The sequence below is a fragment of the Pelodiscus sinensis genome, chromosome 5 (assembly GCF_052426305.1).
Source record: "Pelodiscus sinensis isolate ZL-2025 chromosome 5, ASM5242630v1, whole genome shotgun sequence".
NCBI classification, from domain to species: domain Eukaryota; kingdom Metazoa; phylum Chordata; order Testudines; family Trionychidae; genus Pelodiscus; species Pelodiscus sinensis.
In genome coordinates this window covers 131,082,482-131,101,489 of record NC_143056.1, presented here as the reverse complement: position 1 = coordinate 131,101,489, position 19,008 = coordinate 131,082,482, and the positions used below count along the sequence as shown (strand labels likewise).

At 47.4% G+C, this 19,008-nt stretch overlaps 1 protein-coding gene across 3 annotated transcripts; it reads left to right on the top strand.

Annotated features, from left to right (window-relative positions):
• Window positions 1-840: 840 nt before the first annotated feature.
• On the top strand, window positions 841-8,581 carry LOC142829360 (uncharacterized). 3 transcript variants are annotated; one of them, XM_075928974.2, is made up of 2 exons: window positions 841-997; window positions 2,283-8,581. In XM_075928974.2, the coding sequence occupies exon 2, from the start codon at window positions 2,329-2,331 to the stop codon at window positions 4,153-4,155; it is 1,827 nt and encodes a 608-aa protein (XP_075785089.1). In that variant the 5' UTR covers window positions 841-997; window positions 2,283-2,328; the 3' UTR covers window positions 4,156-8,581. The 3 variants fall into 3 exon arrangements, with proteins under 3 accessions (XP_075785089.1, XP_075785090.1, XP_075785088.1); XM_075928975.2 differs by having other exon boundaries at window positions 870-1,008; XM_075928973.2 differs by having other exon boundaries at window positions 924-1,073.
• Window positions 8,582-19,008: the final 10,427 nt, after the last annotated feature.

Here is a 19,008-nt window from a genome sequence, read left to right as displayed (position 1 = left end):
TGGGTGGTGGGGGAACAGCTAGCTTGGGGAGACAGGTCACCCCACCCCTTCTACCCATGGTCCCACCACTTCCATGCCCACCAGAGCCTACCCAGCTCCTCTTGCAGCCACTGGCTCCTGCCCTGGACCCCAAGTCTTCTCAGCCACGTGAGTGTGGGCCACACTGCCAGCCTCACCCCGTCCCCTGCAGCTGCCATCCGCTGCATGGGGCTAGGAGGCACCTGCTGGACACAGGCAGACGCCTCCCCTGCATCTCTGTGGGTGGGCAATGCCCTGCCCTGCCTCCGTTACCCGCCGCCCCCCTGCCCGAAGCCCCAGGCCCAGGAAACATGTCTCTGGATTCCAGGCACCCTGGGCCCTGCCAGGGGCAGGAGGGCTCTAAAGCAGCCTCCAGACCCCCACCCTGCCCTCCAAGTCCCCACCCCACTGGGGCATCATATGACCTGAGGGCACCTCAGGGTCAGTGCTCATCATGTGACAGCCCTCAGATCACGTGGCCAAGCTGCAGCAATGACCTCTTGGCTGAGGGGGCCCTAACCCTGCCCTGGGGGTCAGAGGTCACCTGGTTGACCCCCTGTTAGCCCAGGAAGCTATGAAAGGGCGCCGCCTCTTCTCCCCATTGGCTGGCCGGCTCCCTCCTCTTGGCTCCTGATTGGCTGGCTACTGGGCACTGCCGCGCCTTCCCCACGGCTGAGTGACACGTCAATCATAGCGCCGCGGTGCCTCTCCAGCGTTGATTGGGTCTCTGAGCCGTCACTCAACTTTAAACCCCTCCTGTTGCTTCTGTTTGGCCGCTCTGCTCGAGAGTCGCCCAGCCCCGGAGCTCGATTGGTCCATCTCGCTGCCGCTCAATGGCCCGGGCCCGCCCTCTATTTGCTCCCTGCCCATTGACTGGCCTGCCTGCTTGGCGCGCGTGAGGTCTCTTTTCCGGAAGTGGGCTTGGCGCGGCCCAATCAACGCTTGGCCTGGCAGCGCGGGGCGGGTCGGAATCGAGGAGGTGCCGTGCGCGTGAGCGGCTGTGGCGTGGATCGGGGTGGCGGGGGGTCGTATCCGGGGTGACGGTTGGGGGAGGGGTGAGTGATATCCGGGTTGACGGTTGGTCGGGTGGGGGAGGAGTTAGTGGTACCCAGGTGACGGTTGGTCGGGTGGGGGAGGGGCGAGTGATATCCGGGGTGACGGTTGGTCGGGTGGCGGAGGGGCGAGTGGTACCTGGGGTGACGGTTGGTCGGGTGGGGGCGGGGCTAGTGGTACCCGGGGTGACGGTTGGTCGGGTGGGGGCGGGGCTAGTGGTACCCGGGGTGACGGTTGGTCGGGTGGAGGAGGAGCTAGTGGTACCCGGGGTGACGGTTGGTCGGGTGGGGGAGGGGCGAGTGGTACCCGGGGTGACGGTTGGTCGGGTGGGGGCGGGGCTAGTGGTACCCGGGGTGACGGTTGGTCGGGTGGAGGAGGAGCTAGTGGTACCCGGGGTGACGGTTGGTCGGGTGGGGGAGGGGCGAGTGGTACCCGGGGTGACGGTTGGTCGGGTGGCGGAGGGGCTAGTGGTACCCGGGGTGACGGTTGGTCGGGTGGGGGAGGGGCGAGTGGTACCCGGGGTGACGGTTGGTCGGGTGGGGGCGGGGCTAGTGGTACCCGGGGTGACGGTTGGTCGGGTGGGGGAGGGGCGAGTGGTACCCGGGGTGACGGTTGGTCGGGTGGCGGAGGGGCTAGTGGTACCCGGGGTGATGGTTGGTCGGGTGGGGGAGGGGCGAGTGGTACCCGGGGTGACGGTTGGTCGGGTGGAGGAGGAGCTAGTGGTACCCGGGGTGACGGTTGGTCGGGTGGCGGAGGGGCGAGTGGTACCCGGGGTGACGGTTGGTCGGGTGGCGGAGGGGCGAGTGGTACCCGGGGTGACGGTTGGTCGGGTGGAGGAGGAGCTAGTGGTACCCGGGGTGACGGTTGGTCGGGTGGGGGAGGGGCTAGTGGTACCCGGGGTGACGGTTGGTCGGGTGGCGGAGGGGCTAGTGGTACCCGGGGTGACGGTTGGTCGGGTGGAGGAGGAGCTAGTGGTACCCGGGGTGACGGTGGTCCGGTGGGGGAGGGGGCAAGTGGTACCGGGAGTGATGGTTGAGTGTGGGTGTTGGTGTGTTGGTGGGTTGGCTGGTTGGGGGAAGGGTTGCCTAGAGGAGGGGTGGACCTGGGAGTCAGGCTCTAACGCTGGATGGGGAACATGGAGTCAGGTGGGGGATTGCAGGTAGAGATGGGTAGCTTCCCCCTCTCCATTTGCTCTGTCTTTCCTCCTCCAGCTGGCACTCAGGTCAGGGAACCTAGCCCCAGGAGAAGCTGACCAGGATGACCCAGGACATACGGCTTGAGAACAAACTGCCTGACTTGGGGGGCACGAGAGAGTTGGACCAGAAAGAGGACGGCTGGGCCAGCCGCATCTTGGAACCGGGGCTGTGCTCCACTGGCAAGGAGCTACTGCAGCGCCGTGCCCAGCCCACCAGTCGTAAGATCAAGGTGGAGAGTGAAAACAAAGGCTCTAAGCTGGAGGTGGCCACCAGCCTATCATCTGTGCCACTGAAGCTTAAACGGGGCCGGCCCCCCAAGAACAAGTCTGTGAAGCAGCCAAGCCGAGGGAAGGTGAAGACCCCAGCCGGCACCCCCAAGTCTCTTGCCAGGAAGCCAGAGATCAAGGTGCCTGAGCCCTCCTCATCCAGCAGCAAGAAGAGCAGTGAGAATGATTCTTCCCTGCAGAAGCGCAAGAGGGGCCGGCCTCCCAAGGTACACTGTGTCCCAGTCCCCCCCAGCGCTGAGTCACCCCAAAAGTGGGGATGGCCTTCTAAGGTTGCCCCCAGTACTGAGTTGCCCCGCAAGCGGGGCCGGCCCCCAAAGGTACACTGTGTCCGAGTCGTCCCCAGCACTGAGTCACCCCGTAAGCGGGGCCGGCCTCCCAAGGCCCAGTGTTCCCTGGTCATCCCCAGCGTTGAATCACCCCACAAGCAGGACCAGCCTCCCAAAGTTGCCCCCAGCACTGAGTCACCCCGCAAGCGGGGCCGGCCTCCCAAGGCACAGAGTTCCGCAGTCATCACCAGCACTGAGTTGCCTCGCAAGCGGGGTCGGCCACCCAAGGCACAGCGTTTCCTGGTCATCCCCAGCACTGATTCACCCCGTAAACGTGGCAGGCCTCCCAAGATCAAGTCTCTGGAGAAGCTGAGGCAGGGGGAGGCACAGTTCCCATCCGATGCCCATAAGTCCCACATAAGGAAGCTGGAGACCAAGGCCTCTGGATTGTCCTCAACTAGGAGTGAGACAGAAAGCAGTGAAAGCAACTCATGCCTCAAGAAGCGCAAGCAGGGTCGGCCTCCTAAGGTGCATGGTGCCCCGATCACTCCTCCTCCGCCTGATTTGCCCCGTAAGCGGCACCATTCCTCCAAAAACAAGCTCCCAGAAATCAACAAGGGGGATGTGCAGCCATCACCCAGTGTGCCCACCCTCCATGTCATGAAACTGGAGACCAAGATGCCTGAACCTTCCTCCCCAAGGAGCAGGACCTCAGAACTGCCAGGGGAGGGGGAAGCACAGCCATCACCCAGCACCCCAAAGCCACATGCCCAGAAGCCAGGAACCAGTGTCTCTGAGCCAGCCTCATCTAAGAGCAAGACAGTAAGCAGTGAGAATGGCTGCCCTCTGGAGAAGCCCAAGCGGGGCCGGCCCCGCAAGGTGCCTTGGGCCCCGGCTGTCCCCAGTGTTGAATCACCCTCCAAGCGCAAGCGGGGCCGGCCCGCCAAGAGCCCAGCCTCGCCTCACATGGAGGTTGCAGTTGTATGCTCCAGGTCAGCCTCAGACCGTGACACGTCTGCTGAGAATGAGCCACCTTTGCCTGGTCGCAAGAGGAGGCGGCGATGGAGGAAGGAGGATCCTGTCCTGGCTGGCAGTGAGAGTTCATTGGATAGTGAGGATGGGATGGCTCCTCCCTGGCAGAAAGAAAAGCCAGAGTTGGACAGTGAGACCTCAGCCTTGCTTCCACCCCAGAACGCCATCCCTGAAGCAGAGCCAGATAGCATCTCATTGGGGGAGAACAGTGCCTCTGAGCACCCCCCAACTCGTTCCACCCGCAGCACAGCAGCAGTTAGCAGTAGCAAAATGGGGCCCATTAGTGGCTCATTGAGAATGTAGAAAAGAAAAAGAAAAGAACAGGCTTAAAAAGAAAAGAGAGCAGCCTTTAAACCTTCAAATTCCAACACCACTGTCTGATGAGGACACTTTAACTCAAAGGCTTTGATGTTTATGGCCTGCTCCTTTTTTTCCTTCTCCTTCATGTCTCACTTAACTCAGGGTGCCAAAGTTGATGCTGTTGGCTGCGCTTTAGAACACTTCACTATTTTCCTCATACCCTTGCTTTTGATTTCCAATTCTACATGGGTATATAATGCTCCCGCAGGATTTCTCCCTTTCTAATAAACTTACCCCTGATCTTTTCCTTTCATACATTGCTTCCCTTGCTTCATCCTCTCCCTTTGTTATAAAGATTTCCTAGATTCCAAGGCCAGAAGGGACCATTATGCTCTCTGTAGTCTGAGGTCATGCCTGACCTTAGGATCTCCTTTCCCATCTCTTATAAATTGTTTTTCCTCCCATATTCCATGTTCTCCTATAATTTTTTGTGCTTGCATTCTTCATCATTTTCATATGTCCCACTTCACCCTTTTTATTTCATTACTTGGTTTGTTTAAAAGGTACTCTGTTCTTACCATCATCACTGGTAAATTAATAAACCTTTAAGTGCAGCCTCCCTGTCGAGAATCAGCTCATGGTCTACAGCAGGAGGGCAGGGATAATCACCCTTCTGTTATTGAAGAAAGAGCTGTATGGCTCCATTTCTTTGTGAAAATCTTATTGCTAACTCTTGCTATGCCAAGTGCTCAAAAGGTGGCAAGGAAATGATGGTTCATTTCCATAAAATTGTGAGCACTTCTGTTTTAGCGGTCAGCCTTGAAAAGACTTTACCTGATTTGTAGGCTCTGCAGAGGTAGGTTGCAGTATTGTCAGATGCAATAAAACAGGTGCCATCAAGAATTTAACAAACCAAAATATAGAGCCGTGGAGAGTGCTTACTTATGTAAAAAGGGAATGAGGCACTAATGTGAGTGGTGCCATAAACAAAGATTTGATTTATTTGGTCCATGGTGTTCCCTCAGGAGTATAGCAAGGGACTGATAAAACTAGGCAAAAATTGAAGACGGAGTTTGTAGCCAGAGATAAAAAATGTGAAATAATACTGTTGCAACTGCTTAATATGTATGCAAAATGATCTTAAAGTAACAGTGCTGAATAAAAATTCAGCGCCATGTTTCACTTTGTAGATTCATTTTGTGGGATTGTTACCTACAAGTAAAAAAGAAAATAAATATTTTTTGCTTCAGCAGTGGCTTGTGTGTTGGTAGTCCAGATATTCTCCTATTTGGCCCTACTGGCAAAAATTGAAATCAGATCAAGGAACTAATTTTACAGGGGGGGTGGAAAAAACTACAAAATTGTCTTCTGACATTAGGAATAAAACAAAAATTCCACATTCCATACTGTGCTGAGGACAGGTAGGGTATGTCTACACTACCACCCTAGTTTGAACTAGGGTGGTTAATGTAGGCAACCGGAGTTGCAAATGAAGCCTGGGATTTGAATTTCCCGGGCTTCATTTGCATGTTGCCGGGCGCCGCCATTTTTAAATGTCTGTACACCTCGTTCCACGAGGAGTAATGGTAGTTCGGAATAGGAAGCCTAATCCGAACTACCTAGTTCATGCCGCGTGTAGCCGCAGGCACGGAGTCCGAACTAGCAGACATTTAAAAATGGTGGCACCCGGCAACATGCAAATGAAGCCTGGGAAATTCAAATCCCGGGCTTCATTTGCAACTCCGGTTGCCTATATTAACCACCCTAGTTCAAACTAGGGTGGTAGTGTAGACATACCCATAGAAAGGATGAAGAGAACTATCAAATAGCTGTTAAGAGAGTTTATCTCACTAAAGGGAAGAGACTGCGACAGACTCATTCCATTACTTGGCAGTTGGGACTACTTTGCTTGTGCAACAAATTGCATTTTAACAAGCACATGTGTACATAAGTAAAGAATTAGGTACACCAAAGTGAAAAGTAAAAGTGTATTTTGAAAAAGATAAAGGAAAATGACTGGAAAGTAGGAGACCATGTCATGCTTCTGTTACACTTACCAGAGCATAATTTGTGTAGCAAATAGGTTGGTCCCCATTGAGGTGAGGATAAATTAAGATCATCTGTGTGTAATTGGGTTACTGGGAATATGAGAAATGTGGATCAAGTTTAGCATGCTAACCAATTTCAGCTGTTTTAGGATTACATTGCCCAGATCAAAGACACTGAGATTTATCAGTGCATAGTGAAATGCTCCAGGCATTTGAAGGGAAAAGATAATTGCAGGTGACAGATGAGCCAATTACACTTCTACCTACTATATAAGAACAACTGAGTGCTCTAAGGTGAGACCATGCTCAGTAGCCTAATTGCTATCTCTGTCCCTGCTGCTTTGTTTTAAAATGTGCAGTTCATGCATAAATCTGTTGCTTTAAATCTTTCTCAAATGTATTGTTGCTGTATGCATTTTTATCAGGAACAAGTACAAAATCTGGGAGCTGTTCAAGGAACTATTGTTTTTTAAGAAACGGGTAGTCTGAAGTCTTTCAAAATAAGCATCTCTGACATTTTGATGGAATTGTTGGTTGCATGTTAGGATTATTTGGATCAGGGACATCTATTTAGAACAGAGGAGATTTAGAAAATGTAAGACTACACATTGCCTATTTCAAGCACCAGGCCGTGGAGTTTCTAAACCAGTAATATGGCATTAATAGCCTAACAATTGAGGAAAGGTGTAATGTGTATAACAAGCATGACATTGCTAAACTGTTCAAATTTTAATTAATAAAAACGTGACAACTGGTAAGGAGATTATTTGCTATGTTATCTGCCATAGCCAGTTTGTCAAGTGATCTTGAAACGGATACATTTTCTGATTTTTATCAATGACAAACAGTTAGCTAAATGGTCTTTCTTTCAGTGTATCTCAAAGGCTCTTGTAAACCAGCAGCGGCTCAAATCCTGTGAACCTATTCCTTGAGCACAGTTTGTAATTTGGGGCAGTGACACCATCATAAGAGGTACTTCTTGATCTAAACAGTCTTGTTCTGTGTTGGCCTCAAAAGGTGTACCAAACCTTTTTGCTGCCATGGTTAATAAACATTTGTCCATTCACTTGATTACCTAGAAGAAGACATCTACAAAGACTGGATACTAGCTACTGGTATTTCATTCGGCAGTACAAACCTGGGGCTGACCATACGAAGCCTGCTACCATGTATCAATGTGTCTGTGTAAAGTCTTTGACATCACAGCTCTTGTTAGAGATGTAGATGGTTAACCGGTTAATCTTAATGGTTGAAGCTTACTGATTCTGGTTAACCGGTAGGGGCTGGAGCAGCTCCCCAGGCAGGGGGCTGCTCCTGTCCTGCAGGGCCCACCACAGCAGCCCCTGACCATGATGGGCCCGACCAGGCCCCCACACCGCAGGTTACACTCTGGCTGTCAGCCTCACTCCTGGGGAGCCAACTGCAGAGTCTACAGCAAAGCTTCCCTGGGAACAGGGCCAGCAGCCCTTCCTGACCCCACTCCTGGGGAGGTGGCTTTACTGCGGACTTTGCAGTATAAAGCTTATTTCAGTGCACTGTAGAGCCCACAGCGCATGTAACTGATATGATTTTTACTGGTTACACAATGACAGTTTTAATGAAGTTTTACATCCCAGCTCCTGTATGTGGGCATGCCAGCCTGACACCTCTATGAGACAGATGAACAAGGTGAAACTGACTCTTCTGCAAAGTTTGCCAAGTGGTGATGTCTAGCAGTTAGAGTAATTTAGGCTCTGGAGAGATGATGTTGTATAGTAACCAATCATAAAAAATTTACCAATGGAGACCTCTCACGTCAAACAATAATGAGTAGGCTGGAAAATAATGAGTAGGCTGGAAAAGGCATCAATGAATCCATAATCCAAAGTGAACCCCATCACAAGGAGGATAGTGAAAAATACCAGTTTAACCAACATGTGAACTCACTAACCTTAAATGTTAAAATATGAGTGGCAAAATACTCAACTGTGTCATGCACAAAGCAGAAAAGGCTCTAAATCGTGCATGATGGTGACTTAGCAATGCTGTTGAATGCTTGTATAGAGAATACTTTTAAGGCTTTAATGTATATGTCAGTTGCATCGTGTTTTGCTAGAGCAGCATACATTTCATTTAAATGTTTTCACATCAGCTATCTGCGTGATTTTTTCTCCCCAGGGTGTTTCACTGGTATTAATTGGGGAGGGGGGACTTTTAGCCAATACTGTATGTTTCTAAACAGTTTTGTATTTCCTGCATTTGGGCTAAGTTGTGTTACTATGAAGCAGACTCCTAGCATGTTTTGTGTTCATGCTAAGCTTACATTTTGTTCACTTGTGACCCCTAAACTGATTTTGAAAGGTCCCATATTTTAAAATAAACTATTTTGCCTTTGCTAGGAACAGCTGGCTTACGGTCTCAAGTAATGTGGAGCTCGGTTCCTGGAATAACAAAAGGGTCAAGGGGCTGAGATCTAAATATGCATGATCTCAGATACATAGTGTATTAGGAAAATAAGTTAAAAGCTGATCACCCCAATCCCATACACTGAGACAACAGGAGGGGTGGAAACTAGAGCATCATGCGTATAGTATTTCTCTGCTTTCTATTTTCTTCTACCTTCACCTATGATGTTTCTAGTGGCCTCCATGAGGTTGAATATGGACAAAGCAGGGAGCCATTTTGCTGTTTTTTTGGTTATGCTTATGTATAGTCAGGGCTTGACAAACCGTTGAATCTACTTGCCTGTGGTGAGTAGATTTCAGCCGGTCGCTCCGTGACTCCCATTCACCTGCGCTTCGCACATGCGCAGTGCAGGGCTGGCAAGTGGCTCTTGCTGGGGTTTGTCAAGCCCTGTGTATAGTAGTTTCAGATCTATGTGAGACCCACCAATCTCAGTTTTGTTTGATCAGTTTTATATAGTTGTATGAGTACTGTGATCAGTGACTTGTGCACTCTAAATTAATCAAAGGCTACTCCGTGAATTAATGTAATGTAACCCTTCGTGTTTGTAAGTGTAGGAACTGTCAGAGATGAGATGTACGTTCTGTTAAGGTTTGCCAAATAACAACCAGTGTTCAAGATACAGAGTATAAAGTGATTGGAATGATTGGTGCAGATGTCTTGGGATAATTGGTGAGGATATCTGTAGATCTTGAAAAATAGGCGAGGAAAATAGATAAGAATAGGGAAGTTAGGCCTTGATGTCCCAGTGGGATTTGGAAGATTTTCTGCCTGTTGAAAACACAAGATATAAACATGTTGATTAAGAATTGTGCTGATCTGTCTTTGCTTAATAAACTGACTGTGGGTGGGGAGGGAGGGAGGAGTTAGCTGACATGTCATTGGTCAGTGAATTGACCCCTCAGTGATTTGTATAAGGAAACTTAGCATTTCCCCCTTCTGCAGCAGGACTGGGGGCAGCAGCCATTCTCTAGGTGTCGGCAGGGAATATGTAATTGGGGAGCTGGGAAATCAGAGGCTCAGAGTGGGAGAGGGGATCCCATGAAGTTGTCTTTCCAACTGAAGCATGTTCAGAACATGTACGGAGGGTTGATACAATCTCACTTCAGAATAATGCTATAAATAACATGTTTTAAAACAATTGAAAGGAAAAACCACCAGCCTCTGCATTGTGGTGTGTGCCTCTCCCATTCCCTCAAGGCTATGCCCATTTCTTCTGCACCATGGGGTGCTTGTCTACTGGGATCTCTGGGCTTCTCTAAACCTAATCCGTTCCCTCCCATTGCCCCACCCTCAGGCATTGCTGGCAGCTCAGTCCTTCTCCCTTCCCCCACCCCCATCACTGCCTGTGTGTCAACAGGGCTGAAAGGATTTGATCTAACAAGTCCTTGGGCTCCAGTGCAGCAGGGAGTGGATGGCATGTGTAAGAAAAACAGGTTATAAAATAAACCTTAGTTAAGCAACTGCTTATCCGTCTCAGTTTTCTTAGGGTTCTTTTCTTATTGGTTCTTTAATTAAAAAAAGGTCATGGGAGTTGAATTGGATTAAATATCCTTAATAGCAGCTACAAGTTTAAGACGTAAGACAAGAGTAATGTTAGGTGTGACACTCTAAGCAAGAATGGTGGTCAATATAACCATGTAGGTTTTCAGAATTAAATTACACAACCACCATCAAAAGCTTTTTACTCTGTCACTCAGAACAGGGTCTTAGGCCAGGTCTACACTAGACCTGGAAGGTTGGCTTAAAGCAGTGGTTCTCAACTCGTTTCGGTCCACAGACCACCAGACCAAAAAATTTTCATGGACATTTTCCTTTTTAAGACACGATAAAAAAGAGCAGACAATGAACGTTTTGGTTTGAAATTTATTTCTTACTAACAGATTTTTGGATTCTCTTCTCTCTGACAAGCTTTTCAATGTTTGGAGTGGTACCTGATAATGCACAACAAATATCGCTTTCCACTGCAAGCTGATTCCTCTGTTTAGACTTAACATGCAACAAACACGAAAATCCAGTCTCTCACGTATAAGTTGCTGCAAATGGCAAAAGAAATCTGGCTGCGTGTGCTGACAGATTAGGGTAACTCCCGGTCACTTTGGCCCAAAATTTCTCTATGGGAGACTGCTGGTACACGTCTTGAGCCGCAAAATCATTTTCAGATCCAAGAATTCCTATTGCAGATCCTCTGGAACACTATTAACATACGTTGTAAATGAATTCCTGATGAAAGATAATCCATCCCCTGGCCTGTCCACCTCCAGAAAATATCGTTGGAATTTGTCTCGTAGCTTCCATAAATGATTGAGTATTTGCGTCTGAATGTCTTCCTTTTCCCCGAGCATGGCATCCACCTATAGAAATTGAACCAAATTATTGCCTTAGACTCTTACGATCCAGAGTTCCAATTTTTCAAGAAAAGCCTTGATGATGCTTTGGTTATAGAACAGATTTACACCTTTCCCTTGCAGCTGAAGATTCAGTTTGTTCAAGATTCCAAAAAGACCGACAAGATACGCAAGTTCTAAATTTGACTGCGTCAGCACATTTCAGAATTCCTCTTTCCCTTGAGCCTGGAGAAATAAATTCAACTCCTCTCTCAGTTGAAAAACTCTGTTGAGTACGTTCCCTGCTGACAACCACCGTACAGAAGTGTAGAATAGCAACACAAAGTTGGAACCCATGTCCAGGCAAAATTTTTTGAACAGCCTGGTGTTCAGAGCCGATGATGTGATTCACCACTTTCACCAACCCTTTGAAAACGGCGTTCAGTTGATCAGGCAATGTTTTTGACGCCAAAGCTTCCCTATGAATGAAGCAATGAACTCCAGTTACCATTGGAGCACGCTGTTTCACCAGCGTTTGGAAGCCCGATCTTGAACCCAGAGTGGCAGGTGCACCATCAGTGGTGATGCCCACAAGATTTACCCAATCCAGACCCTGTACTTCAAAGAAATTGTTAACAATTTCCATCACATCCTGAGCCTTTGTGGTGGTATCAAGAGTCTTACAAAAAAGAAACTCATCTTTGAAGTCTCCCTCAACCATGTATCATGCGAACACCAATAGCTGAGAGCACAATGCGACGTCGGTCGATTCATCCAATTGTATGGCAAAGAATGGAGACTTCTTTATTTCATCCACAACTTGTTCACTGATGTTCTGTGATCTCATTTATCCATCTCGATGCTGTGTCATTAGAGACAGAGATATAATTCAGCTTCCTTGCTGCTTCCTCGCCAAGAACAAGCCACACCATCTCTTTTGCACAGGGGAGCACAAGTTGCTCTACAATGATATGAGGCTTCTTGGCCTGTGCAACTTTGTATGCAACAATGTAGGAAGTACTGCACTTCATTGCTTGTCTTATTGTAGAATGCACTTGTTGAGTCGAGGCGCTGCCATTTCAGACCTGATAACCGCTGCTCAAAATAATTTTCATCCTTTTGCAACAAGTTGGGGTGACACTTGTTGAGATGGAATTTCAGCTTAGCTGGCTTCATTGAGTCATTCCCCAAGACTCTGAAACAAATAACACATTGTGGCAAATCCACGCCACCTATTTCTTGACAAGTGAAGCCAAATTTGATGTAGTCCTCCAAATACTTGTGCTTGACATTTCTTCCTGTTGTTGCCATTATAAACAAACTACACCACACCTGTAAAACAGTGCACATAGCACAGGATGAACGACACAGCAACCGCTCAGTACGACGGCAGCAGCTACACTGATGCTCAGAGCCTCAGACGGAAGTTACTGGCAACACAACGTGGTTGCGTCCTAGGTGAGGCTATGGATGATGTGCCGCGTGCTTGTGAACACAGCGTAAAACAGCCTAACAGCAGCGCCTGCTCTCACCGTGTGACTTTGGACAATGTTCCTGTGGACCACCGAAAAAGTCACCATGGACCACCAGTTGAGAACCACAGGCTTAAGGTATGAAACTCCAGCTAACCTTAAGCTGAGCTTGGCGCCATCCCCAGTGCGGGAGGCCAGCGGGGGCATATGCTCCTGTCAACTTCCCTTCTCGCTACTGCAAGGAGTACAGATGCTGACTAAAGCTGCCCTCCATTTGATTTATGGGTCTATACTAGACCCACTAAATTGAACTCCAGAATGTTGATCTCTGGCACGGTGAGTAAAGACATGCCCTCACTGACATAGACTGGTAAAAGCAACTTCAGTGCTGCTGTCACACCAGAGGAAGAATAATCCAAAATTAGAAGATAATTTGGCCAGTTTCTTACATGCCAATTCACCCATGAAGCCATAGCAGTCAGCCCTTGTTATCTGTTTTACAAGGAGTGAGATTAGCTCCAAGGTAATGCTCCTAAATAGCTAAAATAAATTCCTACATTCTAATCAGCCGTGTAGACTCAGTGCAGATCAAGAAACTTGGCCTAAGACTTGACCAGCAGGTGTGACCCAGACACAATGTCCTAAACCAGTGGTCCCCAACCTTTTGGGGCTGCCGTGCGCCTGGGGGCGGCGGCTGCGCGCCCGGAGTCTGGGGAGCAAGAATGGCTTGGGCCGGCCCTGGTCACTCGGTGGGCACACATAAATAATTCCCCAGTGGGTGCCTTGGCGCCCGCGAGCACTGCATTGGGGACCAGTCTCCTAAACAAAAAATATGGAATGAAGAGAAGCCTTAACTCCAACTCTATTCTCCAGAGACCCACAGCAGGGCTTTCTTTCTGATCCAGCAAATTGACTGGATACTTGCTCCACAGAGGGCCTCAATCCTTAGAGGAAGATTGGAAGTATTTGCCGAGGAGGACTCTTAAGGCTGTGCTTATTGCGACTGAAACTCTGCTGAACTTGTGATCACTAGGAAATCTCTGAGGAGGGGTGAGGGTGGGGGGGTGAGGGTTGAAAGCTGGTTCTTGCTAGAGCCCATGTGAGAGTTGAGATGAACTCTGGTAAGCTTATTTAGTACATGTGTTGGTTCTTTTGTTGGTTTTAATGGTTTCTCAGTCAGCATTGTACCTTAAGAATAAAGTCGCCTTGCCTAGAAAGTGGTTTGGTAACTCATATTGCATGCAATCACTGTCATCTCTGGAGAGAGATCAAACAAGTCTCTTTGAGCAGCCTGACTGTGCTGGGAGCAATGGTAGGGAACTGTCCATCCTGGAAATACCCCAGTCAGAAGTGGGACAGACCAAAGTTTCCACTCAAGAAAGCCAGAGGGTTTGGTGCCCCTTATTAAACGACTGAGGGCAGATATAGCTGCACTTGCCCTGAACAGGTACAACGGTATGGAATAACAACTATGGTACATTCACATGCAGTGGTCTTCTATGTTAACAGTAATTTGTTTTAATTTCAAACCTACAGAACAACAATTTTGATTGGAATTTGCCACCACATAAGGATGTATACTGTAACTCTGTGACTGTCTTTAAAGCTCATAGACAGACATGTACATTTCCTTGCTAGTTGGGAACCTAGTTTCAGGAAGTGGTCAGTTGAGCGACTTGGGTCATCACCCATTAGTCTGTGTTATTTCCAGATCTTAGCTCATTTGTCAGCTTTCAGTGTTGTTGTTGTTCACAGTAATGCTACGTCTAGACTGCATTGCTTTTTCGGGATACCTCTGGTATCCCAAAAAAGCAATGCCGTGTCCAAGGAACATGTCCACTTTTTTGAAATTTGTTTTTGAAAGAACAGACACACTCTTTCACCATCCCTGTAAAGCTCGTTCTAAGAGGAATAAGGGATGGCTCGAAAGAGCACTTTTGCAATTTGGCGCCAAATTTCAAAAGAGCCTCTTTCGAAAGTAAATCAAAAAAAGATACACAATTTGCGTACCACCAGTTGCGTATCTTTTTCCGATTTAACAGTGCAGTCTAGACATAGCCTAAGAGTTGACGTTGCAAACACTGATAGAGTAAGAGACACAACTATTGTCTTTTCCTAGTGCATTAGCAAACAATTTGCTGGAAAATGGAGACAGTTAAAGGTGCCTGTCTGGGACAAGTACTTCGTATTACCAGGACTCCTCCTAATGGATCAGCTCAGGATGTCAGTCTTTTCCTTCCAGATGTCTTCAGCTTTCAAAAAGCTGAAGGAAACAGGCTGAGTTCCCTTTTTTGGAAGTCTGGTGTGGACCAAACAGATAGTGAAGATTTGAACTGTGCAACCAAAATGAATCATCTCTCACCATCAGGAAATGAAACATCAGCTTTAGAGGTTTTGCTGCTGGGACTAAAACTTTCTAGTCTCTTTGTGCAGCACATTTTATCTGGCCAGCTTGTGTAAAACAAGTTGGGCTGTGACGGTACAACTATCTTAGGACATACCTTGGCTTATGTGCACCAGTCGGCAGCTTATAGAATCATAGAATAATAGGACTGAAAGGGACCTCGAGAGGTCATCGAGTCCAGCCCCCCGCCCTCAAGGCAGGATCAAGCTCCGTCTACACCATCCCTGACAGATGTCTATCTAACCTGTTCTTAAATATCTCCAGAGAGGGAGATTCCACCACCTCCCTTGGCAATTTATTCCAATATTTGACCACCCTGACAGTTAGGAATTTTTTCCTAATGTCCAATCTAAACCTCCCTTGCTGCACTTTAAGCCCATTACTCCTTGTCCTGTCCTCAGAAACCAAGAGGAACAAATTTTCGCCTTCCTCCTTGTGACACCCTTTTAGATATTTGAAAACCGCTATCATGTCCCCCCTTAATCTTCTTTTTTCCAAACTAAACAAGCCCAGTTCATGAAGCCTGGCTTCATAGGTCATGTTCTCTAAACCTTTAATCATTCTTGTCGCTCTTCTCTGTACCCTTTCCAATTTCTCCACATCTTTCTTGAAATGTGGCGCCCAGAACTGGACACAGTACTCCAGCTGAGGCCTAACTAGTGCAGAGTAGAGCGGCAGAATGACTTCACGAGTTTTGCTTACAACACACCTGTTGATACAACCTAGAATCATATTTGCTTTTTTTGCAACAGCATCACACTGTTGACTCATATTCAACTTGTGGTCCACTATGAACCCTAGATCCCTTTCCGCCATGCTCCTTCCTAGACAGTCGCTTCCCATCTTGTATGTATGGAACTGATTGTTCCTTCCTAAGTGGAGCACTTTGCATTTCTCTTTATTAAACCTCATCCTGTTTACCTCTGACCATTTCTCTAACTTTCTAAGGTCATTTTGAATTATGTCCCTATCCTCCAAAGAAGTTGCAACCCCACCCAGTTTGGTATCATCTGCAAACTTAATAAGCGTACTCTCTATCCCAATATCTACATCATTGATGAAGATATTGAACAGTACGGGTCCCAAAACAGACCCTTGAGGAACTCCACTTGCTATCCCTTTCCAGCAGGATTTAGAACCGTTAACAACAACTCTCTGACTACGGTTATCCAGCCAATTATGCACCCACCTTATCGTGGCCCTATCTAAGTTATATTTGCCTAGTTTATCAATAAGAATATCATGCGAGACCGTATCAAATGCCTTACTAAAGTCTAGGTATATGACATCCACCGCTTCTCCCTTATCCACAAGGCTCGTTATCTTATCAAAGAAAGCTATCAGATTAGTTTGGCATGACTTGTTCTTCATAAACCCATGCTGGCTATTCCCTATCACTTTATTACCTTCCAAGTGTTTGCATATGATTTCCTTAATTACCTGCTCCATTATCTTCCCTGGGACAGACGTTAAACTGACCGGTCTGTAGTTTCCTGGGTTGTTCTTATTCCCCTTTTTATAGATGGGTACAATATTTGCCCTTTTCCAGTCTTCTGGAATCTCCCCTGTCTGCCATGATTTTTCAAAGATCATAGCTTAAAGGCTCAGATACCTCCTCTATCAGCTCCTTGAGTATCCTGGGATGCATTTCATCAGGACCTGGTGACTTGCTGACATCTAACTTTCCTAAGTGATTTTTAACTTGTTCTTTGTGTATCCTATCTTCTAAACTTACCCTCTCTCTGCTTGTATTCACTACGTTAGGCATTCTTCCAGACTTCTCGGTGAAGACCGAAACAAAGAAGTCATTGAGCATCTCCGCCATTTCCAAGTTTCCTGTTACTGCTTCTCCCTCCTCACTAAGCAGTGGGCCTACCCTGTCCTTGGTCTTCCTCTTGCTTTTAATGTATTTATAAAAGGTCTTCTTGTTTCCCTTTATGCCTGTAGCTAGTTTGATCTCATTTTGTGCCTTTGCCTTTCTAATCTTGCCCCTGCATTCCCGTGTTGCTTGCTTATATTCATCCTTTGTTAGTTGTCCTAGTTTCCATTTTTTATATGACTCCTTTTTTATTTTGAGATCATGCAAGATCTCCTTGTTAAGCCAAGCTGGTCTTTTGCCATATTTTCTATCTTTCCTACACAGCGGAATTGTTTGCTTTTGGGCCCTTAACAACGTCCCTTTGAAATACTTCCAACTCTCCTCAGTTGTTTTTCCCTTCAGTCTTGCTTCCCATGGGACCTTACCTACAAGTTCTCTGAGCTTATCAAAATCTGCCTTCCTGAAATCCATTACCTCAATTGTGCTGGTCTCCCTTCTACCTTTCCTTAAGATCATGAACTCTATTATTTCGTGATCACTGTCCCCTATACTGTCTTCCACTTCCAAGTTCTCAACTAGTTCCTCCCTATTTGCTAAAACCAAATCCAGAACAGCTTCTCCTCTGGTAGCTTTTTCAACCTTCTGAAACAGAAAGTTGTCTCCAATGCAGTCCAGAAACTTATTGGATAGCCTGTGCCTCGCTGTGTTAGTTTCCCAACATATGTCTGGATAGTTGAAGTCCCCCATCACCACCAAATCTTGGGCTTTGGATAGTTTTGTTAATTGTTTAAAAAAGGCCTCATCCACCTCTTCCACCTGGCTAGGTGGCCTGTAGTAGACTCCTAGCATGATATCACCCTCGTTTTTTACCCCTTTTAGCTTAACCCAGAGACTCTCTACACGGCTATCTCCTACGTTCATCTCCACTTCAGTCCAAGTGTGTACATTTTTAATATACAAGGCAACCCCTCCTCCCTTTTTTCCCTCTCTGTCCTTCCTGAGCAAGCCGTACCCTTCCATACCAACATTCCAATCATGTGTCCCATCCCACCAGGTTTCTGTAATACCAATGATATCATAGTTGTATTTATTGGTTAGCAATTCCAGTTCTTCCTGCTTATTACCCATACTTCTCGCATTTGTATATAGGCATCTAAGATACTGATTTGATCTTGCCTCCCTGTTATGCCCTGACCCTCCTTTCTCCTTGCCATTATAGGCCGTAGTCCCCCCCATCTCAGCAAGTTGTTGTTTGTAGGCCCTTTGCATCCTTTGGCCAATTGTTCTTCTGGCTTAAGTTGCAGTTCCTCCATCAGTGACCACTTCCTCAGATCAAATAGTGGAAGAAAATTGTCGCAACTATATATACCAAAGGATACAATTAAAAAAATGTGCCACTTCAACCAGGAAGGACACTGTCTCACCGACTTAACCACCTGCATTCTGCTACAAAGACCTTTTACATCTGCACTTGAAAGGGAATCCTCAGAACTGTCATTCATGCTAAAATTTGACACTCTCCGGTGGGGGATTGAACAAAGACCCCAACTGCCTTACCCATTACCAAGATAGCTTCCCCAATTATCACCTCTAATACCACTAGCTCACAGACACTTACCTTCCTTCCTCCCCCCCCCTCCCCTGCATCCCCCTTCTGTTCTGAAATGTGATTTGTCCTTTTCATATGTGTTCATTTTTTTTAATTGTATCCTTTGGTATATATGATTGTGACTATTTTCTTCCACTATTTGATCTGAGGAAGTGGGTCTGGCCCACGAAAGCTCATCATCTAATAAACCATCTTGTTAGTCTTTAAAGTGCTACATAGTCCTGCATTTTAATTAGTTTAGGTGTGTCTGCCCTGGCCTTTTCATTGCTTTGTCTGATTCCAGGGGAAGGGGGGGAGGATGGTTTTCCATGAATGTCACTCCCTGGCTCCCCAAGAGCACAGGGCTGCTGGAGAACAATGCACTCTGCACTGCCTCTGTTTAACACAGAGCTGTTTAGCTCAGTGGCTGGAGCAGGTGGACAAAGTGGCAGAGGGAGAAAACCCAATGGGGAACTAGATAAAATACTCAGAAGCGCTTCCAGAAGTTTGAGCATCTTTGTTCAGCTCATTACAACCCGCTCTTCAGAAAAAAGGGCCATTTGAAAATAAAACTAAAAGGGAGGGGTCAACAAAGTGACTGTCATAATCAAGTAGGGGTGTTGTAAAGCAACGAGCGGGGTTGGCTATGGAGCACCACAAACGAAGGAGAGCTTTGTCCAACAATGAGGCCCGTCACGTGTACCTGCCGCTCTAAACTGGGGGGTTGCATTCACCCCTGTTGGTGATGCACTTGGC

Excerpts from the sequence above, each read along its gene's own strand:
- LOC142829360 (XM_075928974.2), top strand. The coding sequence starts at position 2,329 with ATGACCCAGGACATACGGCTTGAGAACAAACTGCCTGACTTGGGGGGC.